Source organism: Microcebus murinus, chromosome 19 (assembly GCF_040939455.1).
Source record: "Microcebus murinus isolate Inina chromosome 19, M.murinus_Inina_mat1.0, whole genome shotgun sequence".
NCBI classification, from domain to species: Eukaryota; Metazoa; Chordata; class Mammalia; order Primates; family Cheirogaleidae; genus Microcebus; species Microcebus murinus.
In genome coordinates, this window is record NC_134122.1 from 10,151,835 (window position 1) to 10,178,877 (window position 27,043).

At 42.1% G+C, this 27,043-nt stretch overlaps 1 protein-coding gene across 3 annotated transcripts in view; it reads left to right on the forward strand.

Moving 5' to 3' along the window:
- The window catches only part of SHISA9 (shisa family member 9), a 275,651-nt gene that overhangs the window by 5,033 nt on the left and 243,575 nt on the right, over positions 1-27,043 (forward strand). For 2 of the 3 annotated variants that reach the window (XM_012760770.2, XM_012760771.2), the window contains exon 2: positions 7,472-7,599. In XM_012760770.2, the coding sequence (XP_012616224.2) occupies positions 7,472-7,599 (128 nt within the window). Of the gene's footprint in view, positions 1-688; positions 5,782-7,471; positions 7,600-27,043 lie in introns of those variants that run through there. The other variant, XM_012760772.3, reaches the window with a different exon arrangement.

The following is a 27,043-nucleotide window of genomic DNA, read 5'->3' on the forward strand; positions in this document are numbered from 1 at the left end:
ATTGGACCTGCATTTCCACACAGCAACTGCTGGTTGCTGCTGAGTGGCATCTGCCTGCTTCAGGAAGCTCTGAGGTTCATCTCAGTGGCCACCCCCACCCAATTCACCCAGTTATGTTTCCTGAAGCCCCCAGAGAGTCAATCTGGCTGGTCGGAACAGCACAGGCTCCGGTCACATGGCCTGAGATTCAATCCCAGATCGGCCACTTAATAGCTGTGTGATCTTGGGAAGGTTGCTTCACCTCTCGGAGTCTCAGGTTCTTATCTGTAGGTTGAGGATTCATGAGACTGGCCTTGGAAAGCAGTTAGCCCGGGACCACCACATGGTCACTGCTCAGCAACTATTACCCTTATTCACCATTCTTGTTGGAATTTTCTACCTCTTGTCTCCTAAAGAGCGTGGTGTTACATTTCTGGATCTTGGTGACTAGTCCTTGCTGTGCTATATTTATTTAGCTGTGTGATACTGGCCAAGTCTCTTGACCTCTCTGGATTTGCATTTTAATCTGAGAAGGAGGGGCTGTCACGTTCAGAATAGGAGGGGAGGTCCACGTATTAATATGACACCTTAAATGCATTTTAAAGTATTGGCCTAGGTGATGTTGAAGAATCCTTGTTGGTTTTGCAATTTTGCCATAAGCTTATGTGTGAATTCTCATTTAATTTCATGGCGCTCTCCCATGGGATAGGCTCTATGACAATCTGCTGTTTACAGAGGCACAGCCCACTTTCCAAGAAGATGAACACGCCACACCCCTGGTGAGCGGAGGAGTCGGACTTCAAATGCGGACAGTCGGAGGCGGGATACAGGTCCTGGACCAGTAGGCTGTACTGCCTCTGGGTGCAAACCTGCGGGACTTCAGTCTTCTCAGCTCACAGGAAATGCCTGATGCTCTGCAAACAACAGCACATGCATCAGGGCCAGTTCAAGAAGCCACCAGAAGATCAAGACTAGGAATGTTTTCTGCATCTGCCCCTGGCAGGGCCAGACATCTTGGTGGAAGTGCCGGTGAGAAATGACCTCGGGGACAGAAGCGCATGTTTGAAGCTCTCTACACTTGAAGCCAGTAGGGAACACATGTCATTATTTTGTCCACCTTCAGACAGAATTGGAAATCCGAGTGGCAAATTGCATAGCACAGTGTCTTGTGTGTTTTTCAAACACACTTTGGAAGAGCTGGCGTCTCTTGCAAAGAAATGGCATCGAGTGACAAATGCACCTCCTTCCCTTGCCTTTTCTCTCGTCTTCCAATTTCTCTGCTACCTCCTGTCTTTCTACACATTGTGGCTATCCTGTGGCTTTGACCAGCTCCCCGGGCTGGAGAGGGCCATGTGTACGAGCATAGACTGTTGCCTACAGAAAAGTCTTCAAGTTATTTTCCCTTGCAGGATATGTTTGCTTTTTCTTTGGGCACTGGGTCCTTGTATTTTAAAAGTCAACTTTGTGGAGGTATAATTTACACCATAAAATGCACACAGTTTCACAAGTGTTGACAAATGTCTATACCTGTGTAACCACTGCTCTAGAAAGTTAACTTATGCCCATTGCCCTTGCATTCTTGAAAAATAAATGATGCTTCTTGCGAAGGAAGAAATGCTCAGGAATCCTATTCAAGTGTTTAAAAATCAAAACATAGTTTGGACATTGGGACCCCTGGAGGCTTTGAAGCAAGATACCGGACTCTAAGCTCTGTTTGGAAATATTGGGGTCATATATATGTTCAGTGTCATTGGAAAGAAAACCGATACAGCATTTGTTTTTTTTTTGTTTCTCAGATATGCTAAGCTCATTCCCACCTTGGAGCTGGTGTGTTGGCTCAGATTCTCTTCTGGAAGACTTTGCATGGCTGGTCCCTCCTCATCACATAGGTCTTAGCTCTGGTGTCACCTCCAAGATGCCTTGCCTGAACACCTGCTTAGCCACTTAGCTGCTCCCACCCCACCCAAAGACGCTTGAGCCTGTCACTCAATGTGATTCGCTTCATTTTATATTATGGTCTAAAATTAACTTATTAATGCACTGGTTTACTAGTTTATTATCTGTCTCCTTCGATTACTGTTCACAGTAAGGAACGCAGGGACATTAACTGTCTCTTCCACTCCATGATTGTGTCTTGACTGCCTATTACAGTACTTGGCAAACAGGAGTTCTGGTTTCTGATACCCTGGTTCACATGGCATAAGAAAGTATCTCTCATTCATTCATTCACTCACTCATTCATTCATTTATTCAATAGGTATTTATTCAACACCTGCCATATGCCCAGCACTGTGCTTCGGGCTGTGAGAGAACAGTGACTAGTACCGATGCAATTCCCACCCTCACAGAGCGAACAGCCAGATATTGGGAGACAGGAAACACATGAGGAAAAGTACAAGAAAATTGGTACTCAGTTGAATCTGATGAAATTGCCAATATTCAGTCGTTTTCAACTAAAAAATGGCAATGTTTCAACATAATCATTCTGAACTGGGTTAAGGGATATCAAGGAAAAATGTGGCCTCTTCAATAAGATACTTGTATTAGGCAGGGTTCTCCAGAGAGAGCCAACATAGAAAGGAATTTACTATCAGGAATTGGCAAAATCTGCAGAGCCAACTCCTAGTTGTAGTCTGAAGGCTGGCAGGTGGAGAATTCTCTTATTTGGGGAGGATCAGCCTTCTGTTCTGTTTAGGCCTTCAGATGGTTGCATGAGGCCTACCCACATTGGGAAGGGCGATCTGCTTTGCTCAGGTTGCTGATTTAAGTGTTTATGTCACCCAGGATTACCCTCACAGAAACACCCAGAATGACGTTTGATCGAATATCTGGGCACCCCGAGGCCCAGTCAACTTGACATATAACACTCACCCTCACAGCAAGAGTAGGCTCTTGCTACTCAACAGTGCAGCCCGTGGACCAGCAGAATCCCCGTCACCCAGGAGCTCGAGCAGGTGTTGGAGATTCAGACTTAGTGAATCAGAATCTGCATTTTATTTAACAAGATCCCCCAGATGCTCTGAATGCACATTAAAGTTTGAGACACACCCAAACCATGTGTCACAAGCAAATGCCAAATCCTTAAGCGATTGTACGGTTTGAGGCACGTAGTTGTTCCTTCCAACCATTCAATTCGTCAAATGTTTTTTGGATACATCCCTATTTATAAAATATTTTTTGTATGTGCCTGGATATGTGCAAATTTGTTTTACTAAGTGTATGCACGTGCCTGTACCCATGAGCAATTATTAGATACATTTGAATGTATGCATAAGAAGCTTTAAACTGAGCTGAAGGTGAAATAAATACTGTTTTATAATCCATTGCTAATTGTGATGACTTCATGCTATCATTAGCTAATATCTCAAAGCATAATGTATGCTGAGGCTAAAGTTCATTCTTAATAAATAAATCCATGTTTTGAGATTCCTCCTGAGAGTCGTGATTGTTTTTGGTGGGACTCTGTTTCGATCTGAATAGATCTCCACTGTTTTAGCCTTGTAAGAAGCTATTGAAGAGGAGTCCAGTTTATTGTTTTCTTGTGCTTGGATTATCAGTACTGTCTGCAGGCTGTGGTTTGATTCAAGGGGGCATTTTTTAAGCCACATGCCTGCTTTGCGACGGTTAGTGTAGTCGAGTGCAGATAATTTAATCTGTGCAGCCACTTCAATGGCACATGTAACCACAATACAGGCAGCACGTCTCAGTGAAGGTGTTGCTAGTGATCACCTTCCTGGGTCCAAGGTTTCTGATTCCTGCCATCTGACATGGGTGTTCCAAGAGCAAGCGTATTAAATTGATGTCTCATTTTTAATGACTGAAGATCATACAAAGAAGTTCTGACATTTCCTTCTTCCATACCAAATCATTTTATACCATCCCTGGACTGAGCAAGTGACACTTTTGGAGACTCCTGGCCCAGAGTAGGGGCGTCTCTAAGAATCCTCATCTCTCCTACATGCTCTGGGAAGGGCTGCCTTGGGGGAAAGTGTCCTTGGGCTTTCGGGCTGGAACTTCACAAATTTTGGCCCTCAGCAGCAGGCCAGGGCAGCTGCAGATGGCAGTGCTGGACAAGTTCATGGTGGCCATCCTGATGACTTGTTTTGCAACCCTCTTGAAAGCCTGATTATTTTGGAGTTTGAAGGGGGATTCCTTAGTCCTGTAAAAGCTACAGCTTCTTGCTTGAGGAAAATGCACAAACAAAATTCCATTCCGTTTCATAGGGGTTCAGTGAACCCCTGAAGCTCAGGATGACGAACGTGTTCAGAAGGGGAAAAGCTAGGTTCAGAAGGCCTCTGTCCTGTGCTTCAAAACTTCCTTCCCTGCTTATTGGACAGAGGCAGCAAGGAGCTTGAACTTTGATTTCAAAGACATTCAGATTTGCGTCTCCACTTGATTCCCCCTGCTGATAAGCTGGGTTAAATTGGGCAACCTTTCATTCTATGAAATGAGTTATGATAACCCACATCTGGTAATGCAGCCCTCCTTGTTTGCCCCATTCTAGCTTTATGGCCTTCTCAGCCTTCTTGTTTGTTCTTCAAATACTTGAGCTCTTTCCTGCCCCAGGGCCTTTGCACTTGCTGTTCTTTCAACACAGAATGATCTATCATCTTCTTATGGCCAACTCCTCACTGTTCACGGCTCAACTCAACTGTCATTTCCCCAGGAAGGCTTTTCCTGATCACACCATCTTTTGCCGCCCCCTCTCTCTGTTTATTTGTAAATTTTTTATTTTTTAAAAACAAAATCTTGTGGTTTTTAGTATATTGACAAATTTGTGCAACCAAGATCATCATTTACTTCCAGTCCACTATCTAATTCTAATAATGTTTTCCTCACTCTAAAAAAAAAATTCACATTTCCGTTATCAGTCACTTGCACCCTGCCGCTAGGCCCTGGAAACCTCGAATCTACTTTCTGTCTTTCTGGCTTTGCCTAGTCTGGACACTGGATATAAGTGGAATCATATAATATGTGGCTTTTTGTGTCTGGCTTCTTTCACTGGGAATAAGGTTTTCAGGATTCCTTCGCATTAAAGCAGGTGTCAGTGCTTCATTCCTTTTTATGGCTGAGTAATATTCCACTCCATATGCCACATCTTGTGTATCCATTCATCAGCGGATGGCTGTTGGGGTCGTTTCTACTTTTTGGTTATTGTGAAAAATGCTCTTGATCACATTACTCTTTTTTAAAAAAATATTTATTTGCAGCCCTCGTTTATTTGTTGAACATGTTTACTTTTTACCTTTTCTTGTAGAACACAAGCTCCGGGAAGGCAGTGGCCTTATTTATCTTGTATACATACCACTGTATCCTCAGGGCTTTATACAGGGCATGGCACATTGTAAACAATGAGTATTTGTTGAATGAATGGAAGAAAATGAGAGCTGTTGTTATTCTTTTGTCTCTTTGTGAACTCAATCTTTTCCTGTAATCCATGTGGGGCTCTTGCTGTGCTGACCTGGGTCTCTCTCACATCTGCGACTTCTTCTTCCCATCTGTGGTTCTTGCTCAGTCACCCCATTGCCCGTGATCAACCATTGCCCGAGCTCAGGGCCTCTGTTGCCTTAGTACAGTCTCCAACCCAAATGTGTGGCAGACTCACATGGGGGGGGGGGTGTGAGAACACAGTTTGCTGGGTCCCACCCTTGGAGTTTTTGACTCAGTAGGTCTGGATGGATCCGAAAATGTGCACCTTCTCAAGTTCCCAGGTGACACTGATGCCGCTGATTGGCAGACCACTGTCTGAGAGTCACTGGGGTAGTCGGGTAAATTTCAGCAGACAGGGTGGGCCTGCTGAGTTCAGAGGTGGTCTGGGTGGGCCTCACCCAAATGGTTCATTTTCCTTCTCTGTCTCCCTTCTTTTTTTTTTTTTTTTTTTTGGAGACAGAGTCTCGCCTTGTTGCCCAGGCTAGAGTGAGTGCCGTGGCGTCAGCCTAGCTCACAGCAACCTCAATCTCCTGGGCTCAAGCGATCCTCCTGCCTCAGCCTCCCGAGTAGCTGGGACTACAGGCATGCGCCACCATGCCCGGCTAATTTTTCTATATATGTTAGTTGGCCAATTAATTTCTTTCTATTTATAGTAGAGACGGGGTCTCGCTCTTGCTCAGGCTGGTGTTGAACTCCTGACCTTGAGCCATCCACCTGCCTCGGCCTCCCAGAGTGCTAGGATTACAGGTGTCTCCCTTATATGGACTCAGAAGGATCTGGTGAGCTAGGAACATTTGGGTACATCCTAAAACATGGCACTACCACTTGGGGGTTTGTGTCCTGAAGAAACTCTCCCCGGTCCAAGAGAAGGCCTGTATGAAGACATTTATTGCACTGTTGTTCATAGGGGCCAGGGAGTTGGTGACCATCTAGATGTCCATAATTACGGAAGTGATAAATAGGAGTGATAGTCCGCTGGTTTGCAATAAACAACCGGATGTTTGTGGCTAGGATCCATTCTGATTGGTCAGTTCCACTGCCATTAATAGTTGCAGGTAGAGACTGTCATCCCTGCAGGTAAGTGAAACACAGAGGTTGCATGTGATGAAATACTTCTCAGCAATTGCAAGGGAGGAAAGAGATTCACACGCAGCAACATTGCTAGTTCCCATGTGTGAAAAAGGAAGAAAGAGAATGAAGTTTATGGTAAAAATACCATTTATGTAAAGGATACACACATATACCATAATACTTACAATATCATGTATCTTTCAAGGCTATTCATATATCTAAATAAAGATATGACAGAGGGTAGATAAATAGAAAAAAGTGTGTTGGTAAGTCTGATCTTAGATGTGATATCTGTTTGACAGATCTCTGCTCTGTTTTATGCATAAACACAGACATTTATCCCTAAATTGACATCTAATTGTGAAGGTCAATGTTATGGGTTGCATTGTGTCTCCATCCCCACCCCCACCCCCTAGAAAGGCTCTGGTTCAAGTTCCTGTGCCGCACCTTGATGGTTGAGCAGGTTAATTCACCTCTCTGAGCCTCTGTTTACTTATCTGCAAAGGAGTAATGATTCTTACAAGGTGTTTTGTGCTGCTTTGTTGAGTTAAGGCATGTAATGCGATTAGCATGGTGTTTGACTTATGGTAAGTACTAGATAAATGTTATCTGTTGTCACTAATATTGGGCCATTGCTGTACATGAAGTGCTGGTATCCAGTGTTAGATAGAGAGAACTAAATCTACGGAGTGGAGACACCTTCTGTGTATTCATCATTTAATCCTCTCAATGACTCCCTGGGGTAGATACCACCGTTATTACACGGCTGTTGTGAGAAGCATGTAAACTAGTCTGTGTGAAGTCCCTCATGCAACCTCTAATTGCAGTGACTTTATTTACTTGTGTTTTCCTCCACCCTACCCCTACCTGGAACGGGGGCTTCCATGGAGTCAGGGGCCTTGCCTTTCGTTCCCAAGCACCGTGCTCAGGGCATAGCAGGTGCCAATCGTTGTTTTTGCAGTGATCAGCTTTAAATTCTTTCTTCTTTCAGGGCCCTTGCGGATGTCATGAGGCCACAGGGCCACTGCAACACTGACCACATGGAGAGAGACCTTAACATTGTTGTCCACGTCCAGCATTACGAGAATATGGACACGAGGACCCCCATAAATAATCTTCGTAAGTAGAGCTGCAGGAATCATTTCCGGTCCTGCATGGCGCCCGTGCGGTGGTCATATTTCCAGATTTCGTGGTGTGTGTTTGGGTTGGTTAAGAGCTTCTCTTTGTTGATGAGTTAGAAGCCGTATTTCATCTGTCTTGGATATAACTCGGAGTTCAGCATCGCTTCACTTGGTTGATTTCTTTGTTAGATAGCGATCCACTTGGTTGGTTTCTCATGGTTGATTCTTCTTGCACCTAGTAGACTGGTTGGTCCATCTTGATTGATCTATTAACTGATGGCCCTCTTGATTATTTCATCATGGTTGGTTACTTTAGTTAACTAATAGATTATCTGGTTCATCTTAGGTAGTTAATCTGTTAGCCAATGGTCCATTAGTTTATTTCTCTACCTCCTTACATAAACTAGGGGTGACTTCTAGGTTTCATGCTGTATTCAATTAAGAAATACTAGTTCAGAAGAATTATGTATTATTATTTTTTTTTATAAAACTAGAGTTCCATAAAAATAACCTATAAAATACTCTGTGTGTATGTATGGGGGTGGATATTGAGTTATAGTCATGTTGGTTTGGGGTTCATATGTGTGATTCAACGGTAGCAAATTTGTTTCCATTGTTATGCCAGGAAAAAAAAAAAAGCTGTATTTGCTATTGTGTATCTATTTTTCTGCAGACAGAGCATGCTTGGAGATCTTGGTAAACTCCCAAAGAGTTTCTTTCCTTTCAAAGGTCTGTATATACAACATACATTATGGAGCTGATGCTCTGACTTAATGAGAGTGGAGGAAAAATAAGATTGTTTAGTTTTTGACGATAATGTACTACCATGGTTATTCCCAGTAATTATGTTTTCAAGTAACCCCCACATTAAAGTAATGTGGAGGGCTTGGTTTAAAATAACAAAAGCCAGAAGATTTAAGGGATGCATCAAGTTGTGGCTGGAGGTTCCTGAAAACAGAGACGGTTCTGGTGCTGCTCATTTTTACAGTCTGGGTCGCCTTTGCTCACTAGGAGGTGCATGGGTGTTTTATTTGCTGAGTCATAGTTTTGGATAGTCTGGTTGCAAATCTTTATGCTCAATGGGGAGAGGAAGACGTCTGTGCAATTTAACGTAGGCCGCACAAATTCTCTGATTCCTCCTTGTGATGGTTTCTCATGGTTTTGGAAATGGCTGCAGTGCATTAGCAAAGTCATCGTCAACGTTTACATGGTTAGAAAAAGGAGCCAACAAACAGAATGCCTTAGGTTTAAATGTATTAAATAATTGGACATTATTCAGTTGTGAACCGGATCATAAAATGGCGTGAGAAATAGCCACACTCTACCAAAAGACACTGGCCGTTGGAAGAAACAAGCCCCAAAAGATACAGAAAATGGCACCAACTCAGATGTAGGAACTGCCGTATCTGATTCGGGCTTTGATGGGAATGAGCACGTTCTCTTTCAGTTCGCACTGGGAAATAAAGTCGAACTTAGCTGTATGTTTGGTTCCCAAACATCATATATGAGTGAATACGATCACAGAGCCGAGAAACTGAAATGGTATTGAGTCCCTGGCTAGAAAAGGTGATTGTTGGCAGGTTTTTCATTTGAAGTTTCAATCGCTAAGATGATTTTGAATCAGCACTCAAATGGAATAACAAACTCATCGAAGTCACCCAAGTTTCATCATTCCATCGGGCTAAAGGGCAGGGAACATTAACGAATGTTACTTACATAAGGGATTTTCGTTTAAAATTGCACTGAAAATAAATTACTGCTCAGAGATGGGTATAAGAAAATTGTATATTCAGAAGAATGGATGATTTTGGGGAGTTCATTGACAGCTTAGGACTAGGTGAGTGATATTAATCAGTTATTAAAGGTTTAAGAAACCAGGCAATGCCCAGAACCCATTTTGACTGATGGAGAAGTAGGAGAGAAAGAATCCAGTCTGATAAATGGAAAATTAAGATCAGTCCTTCGTTCCACAATTAGAATGCACCTGCTGAATATAAAACCCTTGTCTGGACATTATGGGAGCCAAAACGACTTATCATTACAAAACATGGAAAGAAAGATGCATCTGTTTGTGACACACCAAGAAGAGTACATCATGCCATTTTTAGTTTGTTCTTCACTAAGCATCCAAGTTTCCAAATATGCCTGGAGATTCAGTAGTCTCAACTTAAATGTCATTTTCATGGCTATTCAATCACCCACTTAAGGGAACAATAATCTCCATCTATTTCTCTCTCCCTATCTGCTTAGTATTAATAATGCTAGGTCACTTTCTGACCTCTTCCTTATGCTTTGGTCAAATGCTAAGAGAATCAATAGCCATTGTGGAAATCTAGGTATTTGGAAGGAGGGGGGAGTAGAGGACTTGGGTGAAGGAAAACAGGAAGGAAAGTGTTTCGATATGGGCAAATTTTGGTCAACCTTTCTATGTGAATTTCCTGGGGTTCATTTTTCCTGTGATATTCATGACTTGCCTTTTTATCTAAAGATGGATTTTTCCCCGGCTGATGTTGTTCATATTCTTTCCAGGCATTCAGTGATATTGCCTAAAAATATTTAGTCTGATAATCAAAAGGGCCTCAACCTCTTTGATTAACAGGATGTAGATTCCTATGAGATAGTGATTTTCTGCAAATACTCCTCAGCTTCCATATAATTATAGTTTGTTTTTGAAGGCACATTTTGTCCTTAAATGCTGTGAACATACTGCCTCCCCTACCCCAACTTCCCTTCCTGCCAATGACACCCCCCACCCATTTTGGGAGTGCAGAGTAAATATAGGCTCCATTTGGTCTTTTTAAGGATGGGAAATGTGAGTGAGGGGCTGTGCATGCAACCTGGATCCAACTTTCTCAATTCATTTGCGTTCACAGCACATTTTTATTTTAAATGAAATTTTTCTTTCAGAGTACTTTTTTATTTACAGAAAAATTACAAAGATAGTACACAGAGTTCTATATATTCCTCACCCACTTTCCCCTAATGTTAACATTTTACATCACCATGGTACATTTGTCAAAACTAAGAAATCAACATGAGTACATTCCCTTTGGCTAAACCACTAATGCTGTTTGAATTTTACTAGTTTCTTTGCTAATATCCCTTTTCTGTTCCAGAATCCGATCCAGGACACCTTGCTGTCTTTAGCATGGCACACTTTGATGGTAGAGTTTTGGTTGTGCAATATTGTATAATGATGTGATAAAGACAGAAAACAACATGAAATAAGCCAGCCGCAATTACAAAACCTTTATTGCCACAGTATCAAATGTGTCTCCCAGTGTCTATAAAAACATCCAAATAAAATTATTCACGGCGGGCCAATGTTGGGTTGGAACCGGTTGCTGGCCTGACTGTGCTCTTGCACGTATCTGTGGGACAGAGCCCTGTTGTGTTCCACGCATGCATCCAACCCCTCTTTGGAATCGGGTTGATGTCACACAATTTATTTTACTGTATAATCCGAGCAAGTGAGATCTCACCCCAAACAGGGGAAATGATGACTTGATGTTCTAGGCCACAGAATCCATCTGAAAGAGCAGGCTTCTATTCCAGCCCCACCACCTTCCTACTGCCCCAGAATGATGCCCAAGTGGATTTATAAGGAACCAAAAAAGCCGACCAATGGTTTAGTTTCTGAAGAGGCTAAACAGCTCATATCTAGCACCATTCATTTGTCCACATTTACCAAGGCACCTGGGATATTCCACACTTAACTTTTGGAAATATTGGCAAGAATATTCCCAAATATTTAAAAAAATTGGGGGGAATTTCCTAGCCAGGGCAGGCAAAAAGGTAAATATAGATAAAGGAGTATATAAGAGTAAAAACATATGTAAGAGTATGCTATTAGCAATGACTTATACATATAACATTATAAACCCCCAACACATTGAATCTTTAAAACATTATTAGAGTCATACTATTAGTTTCACTATGATAAGGATGGGGAAACTGAGGCACAGAGAGGTTAAGTGGCTTGTCTAAAGTTCATCTAACTACTGAACGGTGAAGCTGGGATTTAAACTGAGCCAGTCAGCCCCCAAGGTCTGTGATTTTAACCACTATGCTGTATTACCTGTCCTTGTGGTGTGCAGTATACTTGAAAATATACACAATAAAATTGTTAGAGAAATTAGAAAAGGTGTCAATGACATTGTAATTTATACATGGAGAAGCAGGATTCAAACCCAGGTCTACCTGACTCCACAGCCTGGACATTATTAGATGGACGTGGGTTATCTCATGGTGAGTATTTGGGTCTCAGGAAGGGTGGGGGTCAGGACCACTGCAGGGGCTTCAGTTGGCAGAATGGGTAAGGCATCTTTCCCGTCCTCAATGTGCTCAGTCACTGTGAGCACTTAGTTCAAATTATTCAGAGGGAGAATATGATCAGTTTCCAACCACCAGTGGTCTGGCTCCCCCTGGAGCAGTTGTCTGACCTTGGTTCAAGCAGTTGGGTGGGGTAGACTGAATTTTAGAATTCTTTCTTAGGATTGTAGTGGGGCCAAGAAAGGTTTGTAAGGAAAGGAAAGGCGAGGTAGGTTACTGTTTTAATATTCCTTGGGGGTAGGCAGGGATGCATTTGTTTTATTCACTCCTGTATCTCCAGTGCCTAGAAAATGTACAGTGTTAAATAGATAGTTGTTGAATGCATGCATGCATGAATCTTTAGCACAAGCTTGATAAGAAGCCTGGTGGAACCCTGGAATTCTTGGGGTTTTGAATTTTGAGAGAACTTGGCTAATTCCATCTCATGTGAAGGTTTAATTCTCTTATATGAAGTTATAGCTATCAACACTCTTGTTCCTGAAAACTAAATGTTCTTTTCCACAGTTGGGCAGACTAGTTGTTCCATCTGAAGATCTATGACTCAGGCACATGGGTTAGTAAATTATGTAGTTAATAAGAGTGAGGGAGTGATCTATACTGGATCAGCTAGGAAACATTTGTAGGTTCAGTGTAGTAGCCTGAAATGAGTTTGAGTGTTTTAGATCAAGAAATCTGTTTTTCTCTTGAAGCATGGTGTTCCATGGTAGAGATGGGTCTCTGATATTCAGAAGATGCTCACCAGACTTGTCTAACATGACTTGGAGGTAGAGCAGTTGAGGGAGTGGGGGCTACGAGCTTGGGAGGTAGACAATTGGGATTGGGTATTTGTCATTTATTAGCTGTGTGCTCTTGGAAAATTAATTCTCTGAACCTCAGTTTCCCATTCTATGAAAGCAGTTAAACAATACATACCTTACAAGATTGTTATGAGCACTAAATGCATCAACACGTGTAAAGAACGTAGCACAGTGCCTGGCAATATAAATATTGTTTGTTACTGATATTATTTGTGGAATGAATGGCTATTGGTGCTAAAGGCTGTTCATTAGGGGACAATGATACAAGTCGGCATGAATTCATTGTGCAGTTGTCTTCACAGTGAAAATGTTTTCACTCTGTGTGCCAGTTGATAACACAATTTGTGTGTGCATGTGTGCGTGTGTTTATTACTAATGTTTGGATGCAAATGAGAAATGAAGGAACTGTCAATTCCCTCCTAAAGAAATAGCTTGGGTGGAGCAGCTGTCCCATCCTTAGCCATTTGTTCCTGTCTTATGTTTTTCTTGTATGCCCATTTAAAACACATGAGCTTTTATTCTCTTAGGAATATCGATGCTATTACTTTATTTACACTGGCAGACCCATCCAGTAAGAATCTGTATGGCCCCAAATGCATCTTATACTTCTACCCAGAAAATTGAGAATGAGCGTGTGTGTGTGCATGCATGTATGTGTGTGCACGAGCAACAGAGAAACAGAGCCCATAGAGGGAAAAAAAATCACTTTCTGTAAGTCATCTCCTGGGCTCTTTACAAAAATTGCTACTAATGCTGGCCACATGGCATTGCCTAATTAGATTTGCATTGCCTTTCCAAAGTACTTCCAACCAGCTGTAGGACTATTTGTAAAGAAAGCCTAAATGCTCAACACAGTGTCTGGTTTAGCTTAAAAGATGCCAAGTTCTGTTCCTTCCATACCAGGGAAAGCCTATCCTTAGATACATTTCCTTTGAGAGAGCATTTCTGTTTCATATCTGGATTAAGTGATATGACATACCTACTCTCCAATTGACATTAAGTGTGAATAAAAAGGAGCAATAAATGAAACAATAGCTTATGTTCTGCACCTACCACAGGCATGCATTTTTGCTTCTCGCAACAACTCCATAAAATAATTGAAATGAGTATTGCACGCACATATTGTCAATGGAGAGATTGTGGCTCAGAGAGTTTAAGTAACCTGGCCAAGGTCACAGAGATATTTGCTGAGTAATTCAGACTCTGGACGTGAACTTGTGTCTACCTGGCTTTAAACCTTGTACTCTATTCGTGACCATTCTCATGTCATTTCCAAGAACCTATATCAGGTTATGTCTCTTTTTCTCTTTCTTTTCCTTATTTATTGATTACCAGTAAGAATTGCTGTATTAGACTACACTCATCTTTGAAAATAGACAAACTGAGATAAAGTCATCATTTCTGTCCTGGAGGACTCAGATTTTAGCCAATTGTTTGCTTTCTGGTAATTAATATTTTCATTCAATCAACATTCAACTGATATTTATTAAAATCTTGCTATGTGTCCGTCAATGCACTAGGAACTGAAGGCACAGAGATGAATGAGATATAAATCGGACATATCATCTTGGAGCTTACAATACAGTGGGAGAGATAAAAACAAAGTAAACAGGTAATTGCAAAGCAGTGTGGCAGGAATAAATCCAGGGAGATGTGCAAGCAAGCAGAAGGCCCCTACAAACTATCTGGGGCTAGAAAGGAGGGAAGAGAGATTAGGACAGCTTTTCCTGAGAAATTTCCTGTGTTTTGTTTGGAAAGAAAAATACTCCTCATCAACTTTCCAAGAATCAGAGTAAAGAAAAGCAGAACATTTTCATGTCCTGGCTTTGCTCACCTTTGACTGAGGGGAGAACTATTAGTCTTAGAACACATAGATCTTTCTTACAGGTCTGATGAGTTTTATACAATTGTATAAAGAGAGAAGAGGATTTTGTTCAGTTAGGGTCATACTGCTTTTGGTCAGAAAATAAGAGTGCCAAGCTGGCTATGGGAAGACCGAAATTTCAGGGTCAGCTATCAAGAGTAGAATGCAGGTTCTTTTTCAAAGTACTCTCTCAGCTCAGCCAGCCTGCTGTTCTTTAAATAGATTAGTGTTGAATTTTTTCGTCTTTTAAAAATAACAATCAATATAAAATTAATATAGTTAATATAACCATACATATATTAACATAATTTATAATAAGGTTTTAGGAAACTGCCTTAAAAATCCCAATAAGCATTCTCAATAAAGTTAATTACAAGTTGAATGGGAAATCCCATTACATTAGTCTGAGATGCAGTTAATGAAACTAAGTGTAATCATAATCTGAATATTTCATTAAATGGAGACTTAAACTCATTAATTTAGGTATTAGGCCTGGAGTTGTGTGCTCACGCTAAGATTGCCAGTCTCAAGGCAGAACCTGTGTTTTTACTTGTTTAGAGCCAGCTCTTTGAGCACAAAGGATCTGTCCACGGTGCTGAACCACACCATTGAGGGAAGTATCCCGTTCAAACCTCTGAGCCAAAAAGGTCTGTCTTATAAATATTGGTGTTGGAGGGAACTTTAAGTACCATCTTCCCTTTGGCACACCACATTTCTGGTTTCCAATAGGATTAAAAATTTTGAAAAAATTTTCAAAGAGACCAACAGGAGACCAACATAGTGTACTAACTTTTCAATGTTGCCAAAAAAGGAAATTGAGTAAAAAGCAACCGCTAAATACTATCACCATAATTCCGCAGAAGATTAAGGCATCTTAATACCAAACATTTAGGTAAGAAATAGTTCTCAAAATAAAAGACAATGCCTAAATCAAATGACATTAGCTTCATGAAAAACTCATTCCACCGTCCTTATTTTTTTCTCATTTTATTTTATTGCCCCCTAACCAGTTGGAAATGAGAACAGAACACAGATTTGCATTTCTGGCTGTTTGCTCATTGAATGAGTATTTCTTGAGTGCCTACTAAATTCTAGGGGCTTGTTGCTAGGGATATAGAGATTAGCAGTGTGTGTGTGTGTGTGTGTGTGTGTGTGTGTGACTTTATAGAGCTGTTAATCAAACCCTTCTCAGAATCTCACAAAGAAAGAAACTGAGGTCCAAGAAAAAACATGCATTTTCTTCAAGTTATACAACCATGAAACTTGTCTGGTTAATACTGTTTTCAAAATAATTGTTAAATGTTTAAGAAACAATTACTGATCACAAACACATGTTTACTTGACAGTTCTGCAAAATGGACTTAAGGATGTGAACAAAAGGGACATACTTCATTGCTGTTGGTATGGAACTACTTTAGTTTGATCCCTCACCTGTTATCCAAAGGAAGCCCTTTGAACTATTCGGATATTCTTGACATTTTAACGAAATATTGAATTGAACAGAGCCCACAAATTGGAACTTGCTCGAGGGCAGTGTGTGGTATTTACTTTCTTTTATTGAGTGGTAACAAGGAATGAAGGAAGTGCCTCATTCTGCGGAGGCAGTATTAAAAAAAATTAAGGTATATATCAAAGTCAAAGAAGGTCATTGATCAAACAATTCTTTGATAATAACTGACCAAAAAGTTGCATAAGCATGCTTTTTAAAAATTGTTCCTTATGAGAACTTTTGTTCTGCTAATCGGCTTGGAGGTAGCTGGGTTCAGATTCTGGTTCTGTTTTTTTAAAAATGTGTTTTTAATGTGCCAGAATTTCTTCCACCTCAGGGTCTTTATATTTGCTATTCCCTGTGCCTGTGACACTCTTCCTTCTCATTGTGTAGGTTTTGGCTAAACTGTTACATCTTTGCAGAGCCTTCCCTGTAGACATAGAAAGCAACTAAGCCTATGTGAAGAATACCCTGTCTATTAGATCACCATTTCATTTTTATCACAGCTCATATACTGCCTAAAGTCAATGTGTTTACTTGTTTCTCTTTCATCTTCCCCACACATGTCAGCTCCATAAGACCAGGGGCCTTGTCTGTCTCGTTCCCCCACTGTATTCCCAGTGCCTAGCACTGTGCCCGGCGCATAGTAGGTGCTCTGTAGAAGTTTGTCAGATGATCAATGCTGTCAAATTACAGCACTGGGCACATTTTATCAAGTAAATGTTGCTGTCACTTTTTCTTTGTCAATTCATCCCAGGTTTTATTTCTTGTGGACTGAACCCTCCGCATTGCTATTGGAGTTTAACAAATACCAAATTAAGTGCCGAGAGAAGTTGCATACATTTACGAGCTCATGAATACACATTCCAGCATTACCTGGCAATTACAGAGTGACACACAAAGGCAGTGTTTTCGAAGTTCAGTTCACCAAATTCAATCACAATTGATTTTTGTCAATAGCATTTCCTTCCTTTTCATTTCTTTCGGCTTCTCTGTATCATAGCTTGCTTGCTAATGTCCTGATCCATGCCAACTCTCCATTTGATTAGCATGAAAGCAAACTAAGGAGGGAATTGGGTGTGTTTAATATTTATGAAATGACTATGTTGTGTTTATGTGGATAATAAAAAAAAAACCTTCACTGTGGTGATGCAGAATAACCTTAATAATCCCCTGCTTAGGATCATAATATTGATTCCAGTGTGTTGCCAAACAGCCTGTTAAGTATCCAACAGTCATGTTTCACATCTAAATATTATTTTTAAAAGAAAGTCTTAGAACCCAGAGAGAGAGGAAGTGGTGGGTACGATGAAAAAAAAAGCCATAAGAGATCCACAGCTCAATTTCATATTCTATGGTAGAGCAATCATACAATGGCAAACCCCAAGCCTGGCTTATCTGTGGTTAAAATCAAGCATTTACCTACCCTTTGACTCTGAATCCCAAAATACCCAAATATGAAACCAGATCTTATAATCCTCACCCCTGGAGCAAAATCAGGTCAAGCTAAGAAAAGCACTTAAGAACAAAAGACTCGGTCTCTGAATTTTCAGTCTGGAATGCTGTGTGCGTCCCCTGCCTCCTGGAATACTTTTTAATAAAAGCACGGGAGGAAAATGGGATGTATTATGTTGGGGATAGAGGGGATGGAGGGAGGAAGTTTCGAACTTTCTGTCTCATCATAGATTCCCATTTTATTAAGCAATCATTGTATGTGAAACACTTTATGAGGCATACTCAGGGGGAATAACACCAATAGTTAACATTTATTGGATACCTGCTCTATACCAGGTGTTTCAAATATATTATCTCATTTAATTCTTTTCACAGCTCCCTATAAAGTGGTAGGATGATCTATATCTTGAAAAGTAAATAGGCACAGGCTATCCATCTAATATATGACAGTGTTAGGATTCAAATACAGTTTGGACTGACTCCAAAGCCTGGGCTTTCTTCCACCCAGAGTAGGCAAATAGGTGTCCTGTTGGGTGCTATCACTGATGACTGGTTGTGGCTGCCTGCAGAGAAGTTTGGAAAAGATTTCGAGGCCATATTCATGCTCAGTGGGCATGAGTGCTGTGATTGATTAGCAATGTCTGCTGCGAGGGAAGGACAGGAGAATTGTGCTTGTGTGTCATATTTCTGCTAGAAATATAATAAAGATCCCTCAAAGGATTTATGAGTTTGTAAGTGAGGGGAGATAAATATGATATAAAATGAAGGAATATAAGCCAAATTGATGGATTGGGAAGGCCTCAAGTGTGTAGTGCCTAACATACAGTGTTTGGATGAACGAGGTCTGTTTGGAAAGTATATAGCCATAGTTAATATAATGAGAATGGTTAGCATGACATCAGTATAACCTGGCAGCCAAGGTGAGTGGACTGGAATGCACATGCGTGAACAATGACTACTTCACTGTACTGATCAGTGGGGCTAGGCGCCATTGAATGAGTGTGTGTACTGTGTGACCATCTCATTCAAAATGCCTGAGTGAGTAAAGCAACAGATCTACACCAAATTTTGTGTTAAGCTTGAGCATTCCTTCTCAGAAACTATTTGGAAGATTCAGAAGGCTTTCAGGGACGATGCAATGAGTCCATTGCAAATGAAAATATGACACAAGTGCTTCAAAGATGGTCAAGAACCTGCTGAAAGTGATCCATGTTCTGGAAGGTCTGCAACAGGCAGAACACCTGAGAATGTTGAGTGTGTATGGGTTAGGGTAAGAGATGCTGGGAGAATAGAAAAATTAACAGGGCATGGTGGTGTGCGCCTGTAGTCCTAGCTACTCAGGAGGCTGAGTCAGGAGGATTGCTTGAGCTCAGGAGTTTGAGGTTGCTCTGAACTATGATGATGCCACTGCACTCTACCCAGGGCCACAGAGTGAGACTCTGTCACACACACACACACACACACACACACACACACACACACACACACACACAAATAATAAATAATAAAAATAAAAGAAGACACTGGGAGAACTGTGTGAGGTCCCAAGGTGCTTACTTGAAGGGGACTGAGGCATCATTGTCATATGTACAATGTTTTTTATACCTTGTATCATCTTCAATAAATGTCTCTATTTTTCCTGTTACATGACTGGATACTTTCTGGACAGATTATATGGTAGGTGACTAGCAAATCTTTATTTAACAGATACATGAATGAATAGTTTGAGGCACATGGTAACTTTTTATTCTTCTAGATTCTTCTCTAAGCCATTTCCCTGCATCAAGTCAGACCACCATAAATTTACATGCCAGAACCGCATTCCTTTAGTTTCCTATACGAGTGCCAATCCAGAACTGTATTTTAATAATATTAATTAAAAAAAATATGGTTGCTATAACAAAGGGAAAGGAAGAATGCACCTGTATTTCTGCAAATCTGCTATTGAAAATGGGGCATATTATGTTGTTCAATATCCTTTGTATAGAGAAGGACTTCTGTATTACACATTTATTCAACACATCTTTTTTGTGCAGTATCTAGTTAGGCACTGTGCTAATGAACCAAAAACAAGCCAGGCTTTTGACCTCTGGAGCCGACATATTAGTGGGGGAAGATTCTTAAAAACAGCTAACAGAAACACCATTGAAGAGACATGACTTGTAATAAGTATTGGAGGAAACAAGCAAGGTGATGAGATAAAATATAACAAGGCTGATGTCACTGAGGAAGTGACAATTAAGATGAGACTTACGGATGGGAAGAACCAGTCAAGTGCAGATTGGGGGAAAGGGAATTCTAACCAGAAAAAACAACATGTGCAAAGGCCTTGAGGCAAGAAAGAAATTTATCATGCTTGTGGAAATAAAGGAAGTCCAGTGGGGCTAGAGTCTGATGAGGTAGGGGAAGAGGTTACATAAATAAATGTGGAGAAGTGTTATTCAGAAATGAGAACAAAGTAAGATACTAATTATAGGCTATAGCTACAGTGTTTTGAGCAACTACTGTGTCTATGTGCTAGACACTATGCTAGGTGCTTTACATACATTTTGTTGTGTCTCAATGCTTGACCTGACTGTCCAATAGCTCTTTCCAGTGGATATTCCATTGGACACTAGTCCTTTGAGATGTCCTGCAATGTTAGAGTTCCTTGGACAAATGAATTAAAAGGCTCTTAGGATAAATGCAATAAAGCCATTTACAGTTATGTTCATTTTAGTGTTTTTCAAACTGATATATCTGTTAAACATGTCTTTATGTAACAATTATTGACATTTAGGGGAAATAATATTCTGGGGAGCAGACTTTGAAGTACGCTGCCAGATTGATTTTTTTACCTGGTCCTATTTCCTCCCCTTCTATTGTGATAAACTCATCATGTCTCAAGGCAATGCATTCTGTTTTGGGGCAGGCTTCATTCATATGGAGTTTGCCACCCATTCCCAAGTTACCAGCCAAGCCTCTTAAAGCAGCCTCCAAAAGAAGCTAAAGCCAAAGCCATCAATCATTTTCTTTCCTCTTCTCTCTGTACCCTTTTCTCTGTCATCCTTCAGGCCTCAGAGGAAATAGTCTATATCAGAGTGTTTTGGTTACAAGCCACAGAAATCAATTTTGTCAGACTTGAGCTAAAAGGGAACTCCCTTGAATTCTATAGGTTGGCTCATAGGACCAATAGAACATCTGAAGGTCCAAGCTTACAATGATAGGAGCCAGGGCAGCTGCAACCATGGTCTTTGTCAGAGGTCCCCTGCTGATATGAATTATTCCAACCATTTTTCTCTGTTTGTGCCCACTCATGTTTAAGGCCCTAGGGGAGCATCTCAGTGGTCCACATTGAGTTGCATGCTCAACCTTTTGCTAGGAAGGGCAGGCACTTTGATTGACAGTCTCACCAAAACTGCACGTGATGAGGAAGAGGAAGGTCTCCACCAAGAAAATGAGGAGACTGGTCAGAAGAAGTAGGGAATGAATGCTGGGTATCCTAACAGGGAAGGAAACAAACCTCCAAAGACCCAAGCACATCTCCTCTCCTGCCCAATCTCTTCTCCTCTGGATTTATATATGCCTTGATATCTGTCCAAGTAAGTCATTTCCATAGCATTCAGTTCTAACAACATCTGGGTGTTGCTTGGTGATGTTTCCTGCATTATTTTCTTGTCTTAGTTCCTGTGGTGCTTAGTTCCTGTGGTGCTCTTTAACTGTGGGGGTGCATTTACCTTTTGTCTCTAATTAGGCATTATAATAAAACCTATAGAATGTCTCCAGCAAAATATTGGCATACGTGATCATGGGAAGATCATTCATGGGGAAGGGAAATCGAGTAATTAGAAGGCAGGTATGAGATAGAGGATGTACTGAGGGGAGGGAGATGCGAGTGGACACATGTACACACGGGAAGCATGTTTGCAGAAAGCTGCTAAAGCGGTTGGAGAGGAATTAGCCTCGCTTGGGCAGAGGGGCACCTTCGGGAATGAGGAGTGGTGAAGCCGACTGATGAATGGAAGGCCTCCACGTCCAAGTAAAGGGATTTAGAGCTGAGTCTCTGGGACTTCTTGAGCAGATGGACTGCCTGACATCACTTCTTTAGCAGGTGTCTTGTTGAGTTGTTGGTGTGATGGATGAGAAAGGCCTTTAAGACAATTTGGGGAAGCTCTCCAGCAAGCTCAGATGCAGCTGCCGCCACCTTACCCAGGAAGTCCTTGTTCCCACCCTTCACCAGTCTTTTGAGGGTTGCTAGGAAACTGGGGATGCTTGAGCAGTTGGGACCTGATTATAATAATTCCCTAGGTTTCCATGGTTGGAGGAGCCAGGTCTGCCCAATGTCACATTCTCTTACCTGACTGTGGAGTACAGGGAGGCACGAGTGTCTTTAAGTTATGTGAATTCAACTCTGTGATCGCAGTTCAGGGGCGGGGAGAGGGGAGTGGGGGAGGGGAAGAGAGAGCTAGTGAGTGCTCATGTGTGCGCGAGCGTAACATAAATAACGCGAGTATTTCTGTCCCCCCTTCCACACAATGAGCATATGCTGACAGTGAGATGGGAGACATGAGTCTGCTTTTGCCTCAGACAGACTCACTTCCCACGAGCTTCTCCAGAGTGTGATTCTAGCATTTAAAGATATGCATTTTTCATATAACTTGGCCCCTAAACACAAGCCAGTTACTTCATCTGGTGCTAAACCAGAGGAACAGCCATCATGGGTAATTTTGGCTGAATATGATTTTAGCCGCTCCCTCTGGCCTCAGATCTCTGCAAATGGCAAGACTCCAGTGTTCTGCAAAACCCCTACTTGGTGTCCCTGGATAATGTCATATGGCTCCTGCCTTTTTACAGACTCATCCAACCCCTAGACACAGCATGGGCCAGCTGGAGGGCTGTGGGGCTTATGCATTTGCTCCTTACCCCAACACTGTCTTTTGAGATCACTGTTGTAACTCGGAGCAGGAAACACCCGCAGGTGCCTTATATAATTATTAGCCAGTCCTCTCAAGAACCACAGCCCCATCCCCTGTGCTGTGCAAGCCCACCATGGCCCTATGTTCATATTTGTTACAGTTTTAGGAATTGAGTTTTAGATAATTTGTGGAGCTTGGAATTTCCCAGAAGGAGAACTTACTCTGGACAATGCCTTTTGCCTAGCAGTCTGTCCATTTACATATTTAAAAATTAATGTATTTATCTACCTGAAGAGGTCAATATGTACACAGCAGGAAAAATAGTCAAGCAATCTGCAAGGACGTAAAGCAAACAGTAAGTGCCCTCTAGCCTCTCGATCTCCTCTTCAGGGTCAGCCACTGTAATAAGTTTATTGTCCATTCTCCCAAAGATATTCTATGCATTTATCAACATTTATGGACACTTCTGCACCTTGCTGATTTCACTTAATAGTGGATCCATTAGTCTACTTGGGTTGCCCTAACAAAATGCCACAGACTGGGCGGCTTAAACAACAGAAATTTATTTTCTCATAATTCTGGAGGCTAGACGTCCCAGATCAAGGGACAGTTTCTGGAGAGGGCTGTCTTCCTGGCTTGCAGATGGCTGCTTTCTTCCTGTGCCCTTACATAGTGAAAAGAGTGAGCGAGCAAGAGAGAGAGAGAGAGAGAGAGAGAGAACTAGCTATGGCATTTCTTCCTCTTTTTATATGGGCAGCAGCCCTGTAAGATTAGGGCCCCACCACTATGACATCATTTAATCTTTGTCACCTCCTCATAGACCCCATCTCCCAATACAGTCACACTGGGGGTTAAAGCATCAGCATAGAAATTTGGGGGGAGGATATACACATTCAGTCCATAAGAGTAGTGATTGGATATTTTTCCGTATTGGTCTATTTAGACGTAGATGTGCCTTTTTCCCATCCTGGGGGCTATGGGCTGAGCCTGAAGGATTGGTATCAGATGTGATTTTATAAGGTGGAGAGTTTAGGATCCAGTAGGGTGGATAAAATCTAACCTTTGACACACTTGGGGAGCACAGAGGGATCTTAGCAGGTGGCCACCATTCTCTGCTAGATGAGCTGATGCCATGCTTTTAGTATGGGTTGTGAACTTTTTGAGACTATGACTGTCCTTAGGTTTAGTAGAGAGGGACAGCCTGGGTTAGGTGTTGAAGCCCATCCCAATAAGGGGAAGAATTAAGCTATACTTGTTCCAATCTGCATATTTTTGGGCGGTTCAGTTCTCAGTCTACCATAAACTGGGAAACTGAGACTACAGTAGGGCCATCAGTGACCCCCAGCCACTCTCTCCTGCAATGCTCCTCTCCTTTGCTAAACCAGTCTTATACCCTCTGAGAACCCAAGGAGAAGCTCAGCTCCTTGTCATCAACTTCTTTTTTCCCTTGACTCCTAAGGCTCTTATTCAGTGTCAAGTTCAATTCTGACCTCTCCAAGTCAGCTTGCATTTATTGACGCCCAGGGGCTAATTCTCATTCTACCTTTTGATTTTGCCTGCCTTGCTGCCTTTGATTTTCATGGTGCATGTTAATTTTCATAGGAGTATCTATTTTTCTCTCTAACTAGATTGAAAACTCTTTGAGGGCACTAAACCTTTCTAAGTGTTCCCCATGTTGTCTAGTATGTGCCATGCTCCCAGTAAGCACTAGGGTGGGTATTCATTGAGTTAATACAATCTGATGATGTTTTGGGGAAAGAATCAAGAAAAAACTCCATCAGGAAGTGGTTTCTTTTGAATACTCTGATTGTCCCATAATTTTCCTCCCAGAGATTTGTTATTGGGAAAATACATACCTTATATCCACTGGTCACAAGCTCTCTCTCTCTTTCTCTGTGTATATATAATATATATTTTATATATCATATAAAAATATATATATAAATATTTTTTTGAGAGTCTTGTTCTATCACTGGGCTAGAGTGCTGTGGCATCATTGTAGCTCACTGCAACCTCCAACTCCTGGGCTCAAGCAATCCTCCTGCCTCGGCCTCCTGAGTAGCTGGGACTATAGTGTGCACTAGGACACTTGGGTAATTTTTCTATTTTTAGTAGAGACGGGATCTCACTCTTGCTCAGGCTGATCTCAAATGCCTGAGCTTAAGCGATCCTCCTGCCTCGGCCTCCCAGAGTGCTAGGATTATAGGCGTGAGCCACCACACCCAGCCCTTTTTCTTTATGCGTTGAGTGGAATCCTACAGTCGGCTAAGAGCTAAGCATGTGTCATTGCTCTCACGATTCAAGCCAATGCCATGGGAGATTGACACTCAGGGAGGGAGTTTGTCACTTGTTCAAGTGTCCGTGTTGGAGTTTGAATCCCTAAATCTGTCTGGCTTGTGATTTCGCTATGCCACCAGCTTTTCTCAACCTAGGTAGGTTGCCCCATCTCCTGCTTCTCCCTGCTGTTATTATGATATCTGATGAAACATCACAGAAATGGCATGTATGATGAGGCACCCCGCATATACTTGGCGTAGAACAGGTTCTTCGCAAGTGCTTGTTACTGTAAGTTCTCTCAGCTGAGCCTCGTTCTGTCGGGGCAGTGCTGCTCAGAAAGCAGGCCTAGGACTGGGGCTGTGATGGATCCATGGGTAGCAGCCTCACCCTTTTCCCAGGTGATTCTGATGTGGCTAGTCCTGAGGCCGGATTTTGAGGAAAACTGCCTTAAGGCTTCTTACTATCCAGTCCACTAATTCTGACTCAGGGGTACGTGATAGATACTTAATTAAAGGTTGGCCCTCCCCCAATATCATATTTTAATGGTGCATGCCACTTGTGGCCCTGCTGGGAAGAAAGCAGCTTTTGGCTGGATCAACGGCAGGGGCAAGGGGTTCTTCTGCCTGCTTGGGTTCCACTGGGCTCGCTTTCCAGGGTCAGATGCAGAGACCGGCGCATGGGCGTGGGGGTCCATCTCACAGGGATTCGGATCCATGGGTTCTGTCTCTTACTGATGCTGGGCCTTGGGGAAGGTGCATCATCTCTCCTTCCTCCCCTAGGAAATCATGGTGTTACCATCCAGTTCTTTGGATCACATGAAATAAGCATGTAAAAAACCCTTGGCACAGTTCCTAGGGTAGCTAAAACAAACAAAACAAAACCCTGTCTTCTCCAGAGTCACCAGTTACAATATTTTGCTACAGACCTGCCTTTGTTTGTGACACTTGAGTGAAGCGCATGGTTGGAATGGGCCTTACCAAAGCATCACCACTCCATGTTTGGGGGCACAGTTGCATTTTTTTTTTTGCTTTGTGGGGACAGGTTGCCTAGAACAATCTGTTACTTGGGCTGGAGCCATTTGGGCTCCTCAGTGCAGTGGCAGCCTGCTGGTAACGTGAGATCCCAACAGCTTGAACCAATCACGGAGATAGGAGGTGAAGAACAGGTGCTCTCGAGGACAGCTCCAGACGTCGGCAGGCACCTCGGCGCAAGGCTTTGTGGGGCTGAAGGGCAGGAGGTTGCAATTCTCTTATATTTCCCTCCTTGGTGGGGGAAAGTGGAACCCTTAGTAGTTGGTTTGAGTGAGCTTGCACTTGAGAGGGAAAGGGCAGAAATGGACTCAGAATCAGCAGTGGCTAAAATGTTTTGGGACTGGTTCCTGGAACATTCACATACAGAGAAAAGCCTTGGAGACATGCATACTCAGAGCATGTTGCCTCTTTCCCAATCCCACAGAATCAAGTTTGACCAGCCACGGAAAGGTGAGTCCCTCGGTGTCCGTAACGGAGTCTGTATCTGCAGCCTTATGAATCCCATGATTAGATTTGCTGCAGAGTATCAATCAATGACACCCTGCGGCATCCTCCATATCTCTCCATATTTCCTTCTACAGAGCCTGTCTTACTTTGAGAAGTAAGTGCTAGGAAAAAGCAATACTTCTCCTAAGGATCTCGAATGTTCTCACTTCATGTGCAATGGAAACAATGCTACTGATCAACTTTCTCTTTTCACTTGGTCTACCCAGAAGCACACAGCCAAATGTGAAACTGCATCTCCTTCATCTCCTGCCATCTGTTTTCCATTTTGCTCTCATCTTGGCATAAATCCTGTACTATGTCCAGATATTTTAGGTTAAATGGACAGAAACCTAAGGTAAAGGAAAAAAGGGATCATGGGGCCATGTCTCTGACCTTTAGGTATAACTACATCTCAACAAATGTTCTCAGGGCTCTGACTTCATCTCTTCATCTCTAGATTTTGTGTGCCTCTCTTGGCTTAATTTTCAGACAGGCTTTTTTCCTGTGCTGGCAAGGTGGCTTATTGGCAGCCCTAACCCAGAATCATCCTTAATGCTTAACTCCCCAGAGAAGGACAGAGCCCTATAACTTTGGAAAAAACCCTAGAGAGTTCTCTGATTGGTTTGGACAGGTCACATGCCCATCCCTGGCCCAATCACTTTGACCAGGCGAAGTGGTTCTCTGATTGGTCAGTCAGGGGTCAGGTATCCACCATTGGATGTGGGTGGAGTCAGTTCCACCCAAATATCACAGCTCAAACAGAACCACCACGGACAGGGTGTGTGTGTGTGTGTGTGTGTGTGTGTGTGTGTGTGT